At 42.2% G+C, this 16,468-nt stretch overlaps 1 protein-coding gene across 1 annotated transcript in view; it reads left to right on the plus strand.

Annotated features, from left to right (window-relative positions):
• The first annotated feature begins 9,204 nt into the window (after positions 1–9,204).
• The window catches only part of NALF1 (NALCN channel auxiliary factor 1), an 836,506-nt gene continuing 829,242 nt past the window's right edge, over positions 9,205–16,468 (plus strand). Inside the window, exon 1 of the mRNA XM_063953193.1 lies at positions 9,205–11,154. Coding sequence (XP_063809263.1) covers positions 10,438–11,154 — 717 coding nt within the window. The 5' untranslated portion in view covers positions 9,205–10,437. The remainder of the gene's footprint in view (positions 11,155–16,468) is intronic.

Raw genomic sequence — 16,468 nt, forward strand, 5'->3', positions numbered from 1 at the left:
ACAGGATGGCATATTTAAAAAATAGTCCCCAAACAGCACATGATGCAAAGAAAAAAAGAGGTGCACCAAGGTCGCTGGATGGCTAAGCTAAGCGACACAAGTGGCCGACACAAACACCTGGCCCATCTAGGAGTGGCACTGCAGTGTCAGACAGGATGGCCAATTTAAAAAATAGTCCCCAAACAGCACATGATGCAAAGAAAAAAAGAGGCGCAATGAGGTAGCTGTGTGACTAAGCTAAGCGACACAAGTGGCCGACACAAACACCTGGCCTATCTAGGAGTAACACTGCAGTGTCAGACAGGATGGCCAATTTAAAAAATAGTCCCCAAACAGCACATGATGCAAAGAAAAAAAGAGGTGCACCAAGGTCGCTGGATGGCTAAGCTAAGCGACCCAAGTGGCCGACACAAACACCTGGCCTATCTAGGAGTGGCACTGCAGTGTCAGACAGGTTGGCCGATTTAAAAAATAGTCCCCAAACAGCACATGATGCAAAGAAAAAAAGAGGTGCAATGAGGTAGCTGTGTGACTAAGCTAAGCGACACAAGTGGCCGACACAAACACCTGGCCCATCTAGGAGTCTCACTGCAGTGTCAGACAGGATGGCAGATTTAAAAAATAGTCCCCAAACAGCACATGATGCAAAGAAAAAAAGATTTGCACCAAGGTCGCTGGATGGCTAAGCTAAGCGACCCAAGTGGCCGACACAAACACCTGGCCCATCTAGTAGTGGCACTGCAGTGTCAGACAGGATGGCCGATTTAAAAAATAGTCCCCAAACAGCACATGATGCAAAGAAAAAAAGAGGCGCAATGAGGTAGCTGTGTGACTAAGCTAAGCGACACAAGTGGCCGACACAAACACCTGGCCCATCTAGGAGTGGCACTGCAGTGTCAGACAGGATGGCACTTCAAAAAAAAGTCCCCAAACAGCACATTATGCAAAGAAAAAAAGAGGTGCACCAAGGTCGCTGGATGGCTAAGCTAAGCGACACAAGTGGCCGACACAAACACCTGGCCCATCTAGGAGTGGCACTGCAGTGTCAGACAGGATGGCAGATTTAAAAAATAGTCCCCAAACAGCACATGATGCAAAGAAAAAAAGAGGCGCAATGAGGTAGCTGTGTGACTAAGCTAAGCGACACAAGTGGCCGACACAAACACCTGGCCTATCTAGGAGTGGCACTGCAGTGTCAGACAGGATGGCCAATTTAAAAAATAGTCCCCAAACAGCACATGATGCAAAGAAAAAAAGAGGTGCACCAAGGTCGCTGGATGGCTAAGCTAAGCGACCCAAGTGGCCGACACAAACACCTGGCCTATCTAGGAGTGGCACTGCAGTGTCAGACAGGTTGGCCGATTTAAAAAATAGTCCCCAAACAGCACATGATGCAAAGAAAAAAAGAGGTGCAATGAGGTAGCTGTGTGACTAAGCTAAGCGATACAAGTGGCCGACACAAACACCTGGCCCATCTAGGAGTCTCACTGCAGTGTCAGACAGGATGGCAGATTTAAAAAATAGTCCCCAAACAGCACATGATGCAAAGAAAAAAAGATTTGCACCAAGGTCGCTGGATGGCTAAGCTAAGCGACCCAAGTGGCCGACACAAACACCTGGCCCATCTAGGAGTGGCACTGCAGTGTCAGACAGGATGGCCGATTTAAAAAATAGTCCCCAAACAGCACATGATGCAAAGAAAAAAAGAGGCGCAATGAGGTAGCTGTGTGACTAAGCTAAGCGACACAAGTGGCCGACACAAACACCTGGCCCATCTAGGAGTGGCACTGCAGTGTCAGACAGGATGGCACTTCAAAAAAAAGTCCCCAAACAGCACATTATGCAAAGAAAAAAAGAGGTGCACCAAGGTCGCTGGATGGCTAAGCTAAGCGACACAAGTGGCCGACACAAACACCTGGCCCATCTAGGAGTGGCACTGCAGTGTCAGACAGGGTGGCACTTAAAAAAAATAGTCCCCAAACAGCACATGATGCAAAGAAAAAAAGAGGTGCACCAAGGTCGCTGTGTGACTAAGCTAAGCGACACAAGTGGCCAACACAAACACCTGGCCCATCTAGGAGTGGCACTGCAGTTTTCTAGCGAGAGGATGAGTGCTTCCATTCTCATGTGGATCTGAACCACTAGCAATAGGCCGGGGCCTCAGCCATTCCTTGTCACTCCGTGTCGTAAATGGCATATTGGCAAGTTTACGCTTCTCATCAGACGCTTTTAATTTTGATTTTTGGGTCATTTTACTGAACTTTTGTTTTTTGGATTTTACATGCTCTCTACTATGACATTGGGCATCGGCCTTGGCAGACGACGTTGATGGTATTTCATCGTCTCGGCCATGACTAGTGGCAGCAGCTTCAGAACGAGGTGGAAGTGGATCTTGATCTTTCCCTATTTTACCCTCCACATTTTTGTTCTCCATTTTTTAATGTGTGGAATGATATGCCAGTAATATATCAATAGCAATGGTCTACTACTATATATACTGCGCACAAAAACTTAAATGCACCACAGGTATGGATGGATAGTATGGCTTGACGACACAGAGGTAGGTAGAGCAGTGGCCTACTGTACCATACTGCTATATATTATATACTGGTGGTCAGCAAAATTATGCACTGTCCTTCTACTATATATATACTGCACACAAAAACTTAAATGCACCACAGGTATGGATGGATAGTATACTTGATGACACAGAGGTAGGTAGAGCAGTGGCCTACTGTACCGTACTGCTATATATTATATACTGGTGGTCAGCAAAATTATGCACTGTCCTTCTACTATATATATACTGCACACAAAAACTTAAATGCACCACAGGTATGGATGGATAGTATACTTGACGACACAGAGGTAGGTAGAGCAGTGGCCTACTGTACCGTACTGCTATATATTATATACTGGTGGTCAGCAAAATTATCCACTGTCCTACTACTATATATATACTGCGCACAAAAACTTAAATGCACCACAGGTATGGATGGATAGTATACTTGATGACACAGAGGTAGGTAGAGCAGTGGCCTACTGTACCGTACTGCTATATATTATATACTGGTGGTCAGCAAAATTATGCACTGTCCTACTACTATATATTTATACTGCGCACAAAAACTTAAATGCACCACAGGTATGGATGGGATAGTATACTTGACGACACAGAGGTAGGTAGAGCAGTGGCCTACTGTACCGTACTGCTATATATTATATACTGGTGGTCAGCAAAATTATGCACTGTCCTACTACTATATATATACTGCACACAAAAACTTAAATGCACCACAGGTAAGGATGGATAGTATACTTGACGACACAGAGGTAGGTAGAGCAGTGGCCCACTGTACCGTACTGCTATATATTATATACTGGTGGTCAGCAAAATTATGCACTGTCTTACTACTATATATATACTGTGCGCAAAAACTTAAATGCACCACAGGTATGGATGGGATAGTATACTTGACGACACAGAGTTAGGTAGAGCAGTGGACTACTGTACCGTACTGCTATATATTATATACTGGTGGTCAGCAAAATTATGCGCTGTCCTACTACTATATATATACTGCACACAAAAACTTAAATGCACCACAGGTATGGATGGATAGTATACTTGACGACACAGAGGTAGGTAGAGCAGTGGCCTACTGTACCGTACTGCTATATATTATATACTGGTGGTCAGCAAAATTATGCACTGTCCTACTACTATATATATACTGCACACAAAAACTTAAATGCACCACAGGTATGGATGGTTAGTATACTTGACAACACAGAGGTAGGTAGAGCAGTGGCCTACTGTACCGTACTGCTATATATTATATACTGGTGGTCAGCAAAATTATGCACTGTCCTACTACTAAATATATACTGCGCACAAAAACTTAAATGCACCACAGGTATGGATGGATAGTATACTTGACGACACAGAGGTAGGTAGAGCAGTGGCCAACTGTACCGTACTGCTACATATTATATACTGGTGGTCAGCAAAATTATGCACTGTCCTACTACTATATATATACTGCGCACAAAAACTTAAATGCACCACAGGTATGGATGGATAGTATACTTGACGACACAGAGGTAGGTAGAGCAGTGGCCTACTGTACCGTACTGCTATATATTATATACTGGTGGTCAGCAAAATTATGCACTGTCCTACTACTATATATATACTGCGCACAAAAACTTAAATGCACCGCAGTTATGGATGGATAGTATACTTGACGACACAGAGGTTGGTAGAGCAGTGGCCTACTGTACCGTACTGATATATATTATATACTGGTGGTCAGCAAAATTATGCACTGCCGTACTACTATATATATACTGCACACAAAAACTTAAATGCACCACAGGTATGGATGGATAGTATACTTGACGACACAGAGGTAGGTAGAGCAGTGGCCTACTGTACCGTACTGCTATATATTATATACTGGTGGTCATCAATATTATGCACTGTCCTACTACTATATATATACTGCGCACAAAAACTTAAATGCACCACAGGTATGGATGGATAGTATACTTGACGACACAGAGGTAGGTAGAGCAGTAGCCTACTGTACCGTACTGCTATATATTATATACTGGTGGTCAGCAAAATTATGCACTGTCCTACTACTATATAAATACTGCGCACAAAAACGTAAATGCACCACAGGTATGGATGGATAGTATACTTGACGACACAGAGGTAGGTAGAGCAGTGGCCTACTGTACCGTACTGCTATATATTATATACTGGTGGTCAGCAAAATTATGCACTGTCCTACTACTATATATATACTGCGCACAAAAACTTAAATGCACCAGAGGTATGGATGGGGTAGTATACTTGATGACACAGAGGTAGGTAGAGCAGTGGCCTACTGTACCGTACTTCTATATGTTTTATACCGGTGGTCAGCAAAATTATGCACTGTCCTACTACTATATATATATTGCGCACAAAAACGTAAATGCACCACAGGTATGGATGGATAGTATACTTGACAACACAGAGGTAGATAGAGCAGTGGCCTACTGTACCGTACTGCTATATATTATATACTGGTGGTCAGCAAAATTATGCACTGTCCTACTACTATATATATACTGCGCACAAAAACTTAAATGCACCACAGGTATGGATGGATAGTATACTTGACGACACAGAGGTAGGTAGAGCAGTGGCCTACTGTACCGTACTGCTAAATATTATATACTGGTGGTCAGCAAAATTATGCACTGTCCTACTACTATATATATACTGCACACAAAAACTTAAATGCACCACAGGTATGGATGGTTAGTATACTTGAAAACACAGAGGTAGGTAGAGCAGTGGCCTACTGTACCGTACTGCTATATATTATATACTGGTGGTCAGCAAAATTATGCACTGTCCTACTACTATATATATACTGCGCACAAAAACTTAAATGCACCACAGGTATGGATGGATAGTATACTTGACGACACAGAGGTAGGTAGAGCAGTGGCCTACTGTACCGTACTGCTATATATTATATACTGGTGGTCAGCAAAATTATGCACTGTCCTACTACTATATATATACTGCGCACAATAACTTAAATGCACCACAGGTATGGATGGATAGTATACTTGACGACACAGAGGTAGGTAGAGCAGTGGCCTACTGTACCGTACTGCAATATATTATATACTGGTGGTCAGCAAAATTATGCACTGTCCTACTACTATATATATACTGCACACAAAAACTTAAATGCACCACAGGTATGGATGGGATAGTATACTTGACGACACAGAGGTAGGTAGAGCAGTGGACTACTGTACTGTACTGATATAATTCTGGTGGTCACTGGTCAGCAAAATTCTGCACTGTCCTTTTACTATATACCACAATGCAGCACAGATATGGAGCATTTTTCAGGCAGAGAACGTATAATACTGGTGGTCACTGGTCAGCAAAACTCTTCACTGTCCTCCTACTATATACTGGTGGTCCCCAGTCCCCACAATAAAGCACACTGAGCACTGATATTTGCAGCACACTGAGCACAGATATGGAGCATTTTTCAGGCAGAGAACGTAGATATTTGCAGCACACTGAGCACAGATATTTGCAGCCCACTGAGCACAGATATTTGCAGAACACAGAGCACAGATATTTGCTGCACACTGTACAAAGAAAGAACTGAGAGGACGCAGACATGTCCTCTCGTTATCATCTCCAAAGCACGAGTGAAAATGGCGGCGACGCGTGGCTCCTTATATAGAATACGAATCTCGCGAGAATCCGACAGTGGGATGATGCCGTTCGGGCGTGCTCGGGTTAACCGAGCAAGGCGGGAAGATTCGAGTCCGCCTCGGAACCGTGTAAAATGGGAGAAGTTCGGGGGGGGTTTGGATTCTGAGGAATCGAACCCGCTCATCACTAACACATAGTGTATATCAATGTAACATACTAAACTAAGACTATACCCAATCAACTGCACCTCCCACATACAATACCTGATAGAGAGATATACACTGCCTTGCCCCGCACTGGTAATAAACAATCTGCAAATTTGACACAACCACACATGTAAAAGCTTGCACTTTTCCTTTCCCACTTATTCAACCAGAAAGTGAAAACAATTCGTACCTGGGGAGAGCATTGTCTGTTTGGGCAATGCGTCTCCTCTCTGAAGACTGCCAGGTAGACCATTCTCTGAGTCCTAACCACTGCAGTGTTCAGCTTGGGTGGTGCTGCAGGAATGAGACAAGCAGAATTGTCTCTGAATAGGCTGCTGCAGCACCAGAACTGGGTCAGAGCAGCTCTGTGCTGGAAGCCACACAGATAGGCAGGCCCTAGGGTACTCACCTACTGTGCCCATCCCATCCCCTTCCCTTACTTAGGTTCTGGTTCCACCATACATTTTAGTTGGCTACCTATGAAACCACCTGTATGCCACAAGGACATATGTCTGATGTCCCCCCATATGGCTAAGAAAACAACTACCATGCCACGTGGTAAGAACAGACAAAATATTGTGTTAGCTGCTGTAGCCTTTGGGCTACATTATGCAGTGTTTACTGAGAGAGGGTTCCTGGGGTACCCTCCCTGGCCGTAGCTGCACATTTATGGTAGGCAGACCATGCATGAGTAGCAGTGCGGGTGGTGGTGGTGGACGGGAAAAAGAAGAGACGTGACTGATTGTGCTGTAATGTAACTTTTAACACATTGCAGGGACTGACTCCTTTCAGAGCACTTTCCTCCTCCATGTAATTTTTTAAACACTCAGGGGGTATGTAATTTCTTATTGCCTAAAACAGCCCATGTGTGAATGCACTTATGACAAATACTATAGATAGGGGAACTAGTAGTTACAGGTATCTTTCCGTATTCACTTTCTATATATATTTTTTATATTTTATATTTTATATTTTTATATTTTGCTTATATTAATATTTTATTGGAACAATAAACGTTAAATATTCATTCACTATTCTATAGTAAATACATGACATAAGGGCACACAAGCATACAGACAAAACTTATCTTTCTTTCCCGGGGAATAAGTACATGGCAACATAAAAAAGATATACAGTACATCACTCAGCAAATTGCATTCTTGTCAGAGTCAATTCTGAGGCCATATTTGTCCATAATAGCAATCAGAGGCATAGCCAGAACTTTGTGGGCCCCATAGTAACATTTTGAAGGGGCCTTTGTCACAGTGCTTCTAGAGAGACACCTCTTTGGAGAAGTTGTGCCGTGGTTAATATTATGCCCCAAAGTAGTGCTCTAGTTCACACTATGTCACATTTTAGGGCTGCCAGCTCACATTTTGTAATACAGTATCCCCAGTTCACATCCTGACATACAGTAGTATCCCAGTTCATATTACAGTATGCCACATTACAGTGCCCTCAGATCATATCATGCCACACTGTAGGGCCTCCACTTCATATTGTACCACATTACAGTGCCCCAGTTCATATTATGTAATATTATAATGCCCCTCAGTTCATTTTATACCACATTACAATCAGAAGACCCAGGGGTGTAACTAAATATACAGTATTGTAGGCTCCAAGGCAAAAGGTGTAAGGGCCCCTATGTACCAATTGTAACTACGCCACTAATAGCAATGCATATACTTGCAGCACTGTAACAACCTTCTATTAGTAATCCAATGCTCACTTATTTAGAGATGCTTACCCCTGTCCATAAAGATCTATATGGGGACTGCAGGTTAATGCTATTTAATAAGTGACAAATAGCTTTGTTTTTTGTCACTGGGTAATGCCATTTTAAGAAGGCATTTCCCTATACCTGGCAAAGGGGTGAAGCCAAAAAGGCTTTGTTTAGTCTCCACCTAACCAGATGCATGCGCATTTCACCATGTCCCTTTGCCAGATGCGTTAGCATGCAGATGAAGTAGAGAAAACCTTTGCAGATGTGCGTGGTTTTCTGAACCTTAGATTTATAGATTGTGGCTCTAATAACATTTGTATTGTTGTGAAGAGCAGTGATACAGATTGCTAGTTACTGTCGCTCTAGGGTCAATGCAAACTTCTATTCGTGTTCTTGCCTTACCAGTAATAAAACATGTCTGCTGTATAACACAGGCTGTAAAATATTGCGTTATTGGGGTATGGCAATGTACATTTATAATGTCCCCATTTACACAAAGCAAGAAACCAGTGATCATGGAGGCTTTCATTGTGTACAGATGTGCAGCAGCAGAGCAGTCTGTACTGGAATGCGACAAGCTGTGTGAAGGGGTTTCCCTGATCATCATTGTGGGTTTCTGCTAATTTCCTAAGATTTGTCAGTATTGGACTAATCTATTTTTATCAATAGTGTCACAGCACAGAGAAGTCAATCCTGGTTGTCAGTAGAGCGCCTGCTGCTGCTGCTGCTCTTTACATGGAGCTGATGAAAAACCCTGGCATCAGAAGCATGCATTCACCCTATATAAAACACTCGCACACCTTTCTATTCATCTTAGTAATTGAAATGCATTTCCTCAGCTTTCTAGTGTACAATGTGAATAGAGACACCGATGCCTGCTAAGCTGCTTGGCAGCGGGTCATATATTACTGTACACTATCCTGCATTTTCACAGAACTGTTGCATTTGGTGTAACACTGATGTATTTTTCAGATGATGAAATTGTAACACTATGGGGCAGCAGAGAATAGGACTGCAGCAACAGCACACAGCAGATGCTGCGGGAGTCTGTGGATCACACAACTTGCATGCAGGAAAATATTATTACCAGATAGAAAAATACTGAGAGAAATAATTAGCGTGAATGCACAGCTAGGAAAGCACAGACCTATACAATGCACCTTGCTGAACCCGGCAGCTGTTATGACACAGACAAGCAGGGTTACACAGACTCTGTCACCACCGGTGGAGGGGAAACAATCCATAATGTACATGTATAGAGGAAGAGAGCAGTTGCATTGTAATCAATCACTGCGTTCTCTCAGTGAGGTATTGCGTATTGCGTGACACATTCTAGCAAGATATATTGGAGTATATGGAAGGCTGCAGACGGTCCTCCCGGGAGAACTAATGCCGCATGCAAACTTTGCATCCGAGCATTAACCAGAGAATTGTCGGTCATCTCACTGACATCAGGATCCTTGCCTATAAAGCAGGGATCACTCAGCGCCTATGTATGTAAATACTGCCGCAGTAGCGATGACAGTGATAGTCAGAGTAGCGTCAGTAGCCATGTATACTGCACCGTGCCAGGACCTTGCTAGCAGGAACCCTTTGTTTTAGCGAGTCCCACAGTCTCCGGGTGATCCGTCTTCCTCCTGTGCCTCCACCTCTCCATCTCCTCAGCCAGCCCAGCAGCGCTGCCAATGCGCCAGGATAGAGCCATCTCGGTGCCGGGGATGACGCAGAAGAGCGAGCTCCCCCCAAAAAGTGTTTCAGGACGAAGATGGCGGCAACTTAGCGCAGGACCAAGATGACTGAGGCCATCAGGAGGCAAAACGCAGGGTATTCCGCCCAGTGTGCTAAGGAGAAAACACCTGGCTGAAGCCAGCAGCCCACCAGTGCGTCCTGCTGCTGCTGCTGCGAGCTCTGCACGGCGGGAGAAAGGGGAAAGGCTCTGCGGAAAGGGAGAGACGGCGGCAGCGCGGCCAGGGGGGAAGGAGGCAGCATGCAGCAGCAGCCAGTGCTCCTCAGGATGGGTGACCGCGATCTGACCATGCCCGGGCTCCTCTCCGTTTCTCCCTCCATTGGATGGATGTAGCTGATCCCCAGCACTGCGAGAAGTCACATCCTGCCGTAGGCGAACGCTGTGTACGGGGGGAGCGCACTGGGAGACAAGGAAGGCAGAGAACGAGCACACCAATCCCCAAGTCAATGAATATTGTGGTGACACTGGCAGAGGAGCCCTCACGGTGGAGTCGGCCAGGGCAGCGCCTTCCCAAAATATGACCAGGGGTGCTTGGATGTGTCGGCAGTTTGATGACAGCTTCAGAATTTGCTTCGCACCCCGGGAGAACGAGAAACCCTTCACTGAGTCAGAGAGGGCTCAGAAATGGCGACTGTCTCTGGCATCGCTGCTGTTCCTCACCGTCCTGCTCTCTGATCACCTGTGGTTCTGCGCGGAGGCCAAGCTGACCAGGACCAGGGACAAGGAACGGGGTCCCCCAATGTCACCCATCATGGCCGCCCTATCAGGGGGAGGACGGTCCCTCTCACCTACCCCCAACTCACCGTCTCCGCACAGCCTTAGACCGGGCAACACAGCTATTTTTCTAGGAAATTCTACCAAACCTCCAGTGTGGCGGCGAGAGACGTGTCACCCCCATAGTCCGGCGGGTCAGTGCTTTATTGTGGGGGATGCGGAGTCTGTCTGTAGGAACTTGAGCGAGGGGGCGAGGAATAAGCCCTCTCTCTTCCACTTCAGTCATTTTTACCTACCCTTTTGTAATTCCTATACACTTTCGGATTTGTTTTCCGGGCTCCAGAGTCCGGACACACACGCGGCCCTGAGTGGGGACGGAGCCGCATGCAGGCGGTGCGTTCAGGAGTACAGGGGCCACGATCAGCACGCTCAGGAGAAGTACCATGAATTTGAAATTGTGCTGCAGAAATACTTACAGTCTGATGAGTATTCTGTCAAATCCTGCTCCGAGGACTGCAAGGTAGGAAACTGGGTTCTCACTCCCTATATGTGGCTTCTTGGCCCTGCTTGGTTGGACATATAAGTTGCTGTGTTTGATACTCAGGGACTGGCAGCTGATTCCTATCACTTGAGAAAGTAATTACAGTATTTTTCACTGTGCATTTCATACCCGTTTCTTATGGATGTGCTGTGTTCTACCAGTGAGCTGTCTAGAGCATTGCTTGAATACAATGTGACTTCAAGGCTTGACTCTGGCCTGAGCGCCAATGATGAGAACCTGATGGGTGCAAGATTGTTGTCATGTATTGCGTTTCACTGGCTACAGTATGTGCAGACACAGTCACGGCAATGGAAAGATATATTTTAGGTTGCCTTATAGTTTTCTTGTGGGGAATTACGTTATATCATACTTTATGGACTGCAGTGATCAATGTTCCTGTACATATGCATTCTGGGAAGAAAAATCTATCAGTACTGTATACTGAACTTTAATGTTTAAGAAAGCGAGCTATGGAAATGTTACATATTAGCAATTTATGATTGATGTTGGATAAAAGGTTGTATAAGGGTCAGCATGTAGTACGTGCATTTGTGTGCTGCGTCCCCGTATAATGACCTTATGGACCTGAGCATAGAGACTTTGGAACGCGCGGATTTCACAGTGATCCCTTATGTATGGCACACAACCTATCATGCTGTAGCTCAAGGACTCTATGGATTTACAGCTTTGTGCATTTACCAGTAACAGGTGCTGCGAAGAATTGACTTGTTATGAGTTTCATAGAAGCTTTTCTTCTTCTTGCTTAATTTACAGTAGAATGTTGATGCTTGATATGATGTTTCATATGTAAGTATCTGAGATGCCTAGTACTAGAGCACAAATAAGTTCAAGTAGACATTTATCTACATTATCTACAATCTAAATCAGATTTATTTTAGAATCATCCTAAAATTCATCACTAGGTTTATTGTTTTGTTTGTTTGTTTTTTTAGAAACCTTTTTACTTTGGGAATTATTGCCTATAACATAGAATTACTTACTCATCACATACTGTACTTAACTGTTTGGCTGGGCGTACAACACCTGATAATTAAATATCTATATATGTACAATAGGTATGTATGTGTAAACGCATCCAATCATATGCGTTTGAGATTTATATGTGCTGGGCATTGGAAACACAGGCGTAAGGCCTTCTTACCAGAAAGTGCTATCAATCCTCATTTTAATTAAAGGCACATATTAAGGCCTCATCAGTCAGTCATTCTCTGGTGGAGTAGAGCTACTATAGGTACTGCTGTACTGTTCTTGCACTGACTCTGTAATTTCATTTATAAATGCTTTATTACATATTTGCAATAAATCTTTTTTTGTTATTTTATTTAAGCCTGTAGATTAAACTAGATTATAATTTTGTTATTGCAATGTTGTGGCAGCATTTACCTGTGGAGTAACCCGAGATCAGCTGTTCTGAGGTTACTACAGGTTCGCTGTACGCGGTGCTGACATTACTACTATGCGCTGTCAGTGGTGCTGGCATCGCTATATTGTGCACTGTCCGTTGTGCTGATATAAACAGGCGCGCTGTCCACGGTACTGATTTTAGTTCAGGTGCGCTGTCCATGGTACTGACACGTCTATGCACAGTGTGGAGCTAATATTACTACAGGTGCTCTGTCCGCGGTGCTGAAATGTGGTGGGAGGCAATGTGACAGTGATTGTATTGCGGTAATAGGTTTTTCATTCTTAACATTGTCGCAGATGACATCATAGCATTGAGCAATTCAGTTTGTCTAATTCTTGAATGGGGCTACGTCACAACATTGAACGTATACCAAATTAAATCAACATATTAAGTACATGTGTAAGAGCAATCGAGCGTCTATGGCTCCCTGCAGATATGCACGTAATATCAATGAATCCTAAGTAGTTGTGACTTTAGGGTACTTGTAATATAGATTCACTGCCTAGTTCATTGTAAATATTCTTTACTGCTGTGTTATGGGAACTGCATGCTAATTTACTGCAAGGTCACTTAAGCTAGCAAAATGGATTGTTGCTGATTAGTCTATGTATTTGTGTCTCTGTATCATTTATAATATATAGCAGTATTGCCTCAAATTTTGCTAATGTAATGTTATGTTTTAGAATAGTAGTTGTAAATTATAGTACCATTGTTTTAACAGAACAATGACTATGTCGTGTTTTTTTATACTGGTTACTGCCTCAATGCAGATTTACAAATGACACATTTCAATAGGTGACTGCTAAAAAGACTATTTATTACCTATGAACATGTGTGTCTAGTTTACTTTGCTGTGTGTCTAGTTTACTTTGGTACAGTCAGTCACATGAAGTTTGTTTATGACTTAAAATGAATATACTGTATCTTGATAACTGATATATTTAAAAATCCTATTTAAGTGCGCAAATGCAAGATTCCACCATTTATTGTATTGTGTATTACAATTTGACATTGTTTTGGCATTATGTGTTGATAAATAGTAAATACATGGATTTTCAGGTTATTTTTACAATTTACCAGAGAAACCGAATAGCACAATGAAGTTAATGAGGATCCCAAATGTGGAATATAATGGGTGAAATAATCTACCATGAGAATGAGGTCATGCCTGTAATAGTGAACTTTCTGCACAAAATTCCATCATCTACACATTATTTAATGCAAAACATTATTTAATGTCTGCCAGATTTAAATAATTACACAGTGTAAACTAGCCTGTACATGGAAAGCATTACATAATGTCTTGCATTGGTGCATTAGGAGTAGATGGCCTAAACAGGTTTCTATGATATGAGCCCTGTATATTGGTATTATAGAATAGAATCCAAAAGTTGACTTATTTTTTTATTGAGAAAAAACCACTGCTAACTGCTAGGTTAAAATATGTGTTCTTAATTCTGATAATGCCATTCTGTTTCCTTAGTCATTGGGGAGATGAACTGTACTAAGCATTGGAGAGCGATAAAGTGGAGTGAGATAAAGTACCATCCAATCAGATACAGGCTGTGTTTGGGGCTGAGTGGTTGGTAGGTTATCTCTCCACTTTATCCCTCTCCACGGCTTATGTGAAATGTACACTTATATGGAAGTACATATGTGCACTAATCATGTTAGCATTATTCAGTAGCACAACTTCACTCTATTATTCTTTGAACTATAAGATTGCACATTCACAATACTTCTTTATATCATTGGTTATGCTCCAAAACTAATACCCATAAACACCTTTTATCCATCCTTTACTATATCACATCAAGCCTGAGAATCTATATACAGCCTTATTGTTCATTTAGATATGTAGAGACTCACTCAGACTTGGGAGCAAAGCAAAAAAAAGAGCAGCTTTGCACCTAGACAGATCATGCTGCAGTACTAGGGGACAAATACTTTTTTTTGCATGCAGGGTAAATACTGGTTGTTTTTGCATGTGGATCACAATTACTGAACAGCTTTATTTTTACACTACAATTTAGAGATCAGATAGGACACACACCTCCCAACTCTAAATGTCTCAGGTTTCCCCCACCTACACCTAACCTAACCCTCCCTCCGCCGCAGCCAAACCCTTCCACCCTTGCAGCCTAACCCCAACCATCCCCTTGCAGCCAAAACCTAACTCCCCCCTCCCCCATAGCTTATCTCAGTAAAAGTAGCAATGTTGCTTTCAGCAATGTGCATTCTGGAATGGAACATTGCGGCTATCACATTAAAATTAATCACCCCTACAGCTTGTAATTTATTTATTTTCAATCCCAACATAAAAAAATCACTTGTTCCCCTAATTTTATTTTTATTTGATCACAAAACTACTGAATGACTGCTAATATCTTTTTAATTGGCATTAGGTCATATAGAATTCACAATCTGGATTTCCATACAGAGCAAAATCTCAAGTAGAATGTTTTTCACTTGCTTTAAGCACTAAGAGGACGTGTAAGTGCTTCAACTTTATTCATTTCTTTACCAGGTGAACATGGTCTGTGCTTTACTTCACTGACAAATTGATATATACTGTATATATTATAATGTTCGTGTGCATATTGAATATGTATCACAAACAAACAACAGTTCAGTCCAATCAAAACAATATAGAAAGGATCAGAGGAGACCCTCAAGTCTGATTAAGTACAGTACCACAGATCATCACGAGGATAACTACTACATTTTTGTAACTGACCAACTATTGATAATGGTGGTAAACTATTGTCATGCAACTTATAACATTACATATGTTCACTGAGTAATGAAAAATACAGTACATTGCTTGTACCAATGAGTACCTCTGTCCTATCAAATGAGCATAAAAAACCAGTCCATTCAGGATTTACTTAAGCAAATCAAAGAAGAAAAAATGAAATATAAAATATGTATAGAATAAAAAAAAAAAAAAGAAAGCTCTGCATAACCATTACAGCCCTTCTGGAAGTATGATAATAACCAGTTCAGGTATGAAATCCCAGCAGTCACAATCCCAACAGTCAGGATGCCGTCAGCTGCATCCCGACTGCCAAAATCCTGACACCTCCGGGTAAGTATTTTAACTGAACCCCTATCCCTAACCATAGCACACCCTTCCTTTATCCTAACCCTAACTGTCCCCTCCTATATCCTAACCCTAACCGCCCCCGGAAGCTTAACCCTTACCTCCCCCACCCCCGCAGCCTAACCCTCACCCTATTACCTAACCGTAACCCCAGCACTTACCTCTTGGGTCCTTTGAGATTCTGACTGTCGGGATGCTGGTCGCATTCCAAATAACCAAGTGTAGATTTGTATCTAGAAAGTAACCTAATATCATGATGCTAATAAGTAATACTGTAACCTATGGAAACATTAATCTTCAGAAAAAATTAAATTATTGTTTTTGCATGTAGCCCTATTAAGTCTTCATGTTTCATTTTCCTTCTCATATTTCTTAGTTGATCACTGTTATAGCTGCTTTACAAGACACATTTAGAATGGACTAGATCTGCAGCATTTATGAATTTCAGTTGATGAAATGTATTATTGGCAATTATATAATGGAAACTTCCATTATAATAAACTGAAAGTTGATAAATAATTATGTGATGATATTTTATATGCTAAGTAATTAAATAATAAAGATTTTCTAACTAAGATTGATATAATTAGATTTATTCATCCTGACTGATCCTCTTTATTTCTTGTTAATATAAAATGTAGGGTTTTTTATATCCCTGTAAAAATACTTTGTTAGAGCTTCATATTAAATAGTTCTGACTAATGTATTCCTGAAAACAAATTCTAATAGTTAATAACATTATATTAGGATAACATACAGTAGTA

This window comes from Pseudophryne corroboree, chromosome 2 (genome assembly GCF_028390025.1).
Source record: "Pseudophryne corroboree isolate aPseCor3 chromosome 2, aPseCor3.hap2, whole genome shotgun sequence".
Lineage (NCBI taxonomy): Eukaryota > Metazoa > Chordata > Amphibia > Anura > Myobatrachidae > Pseudophryne > Pseudophryne corroboree.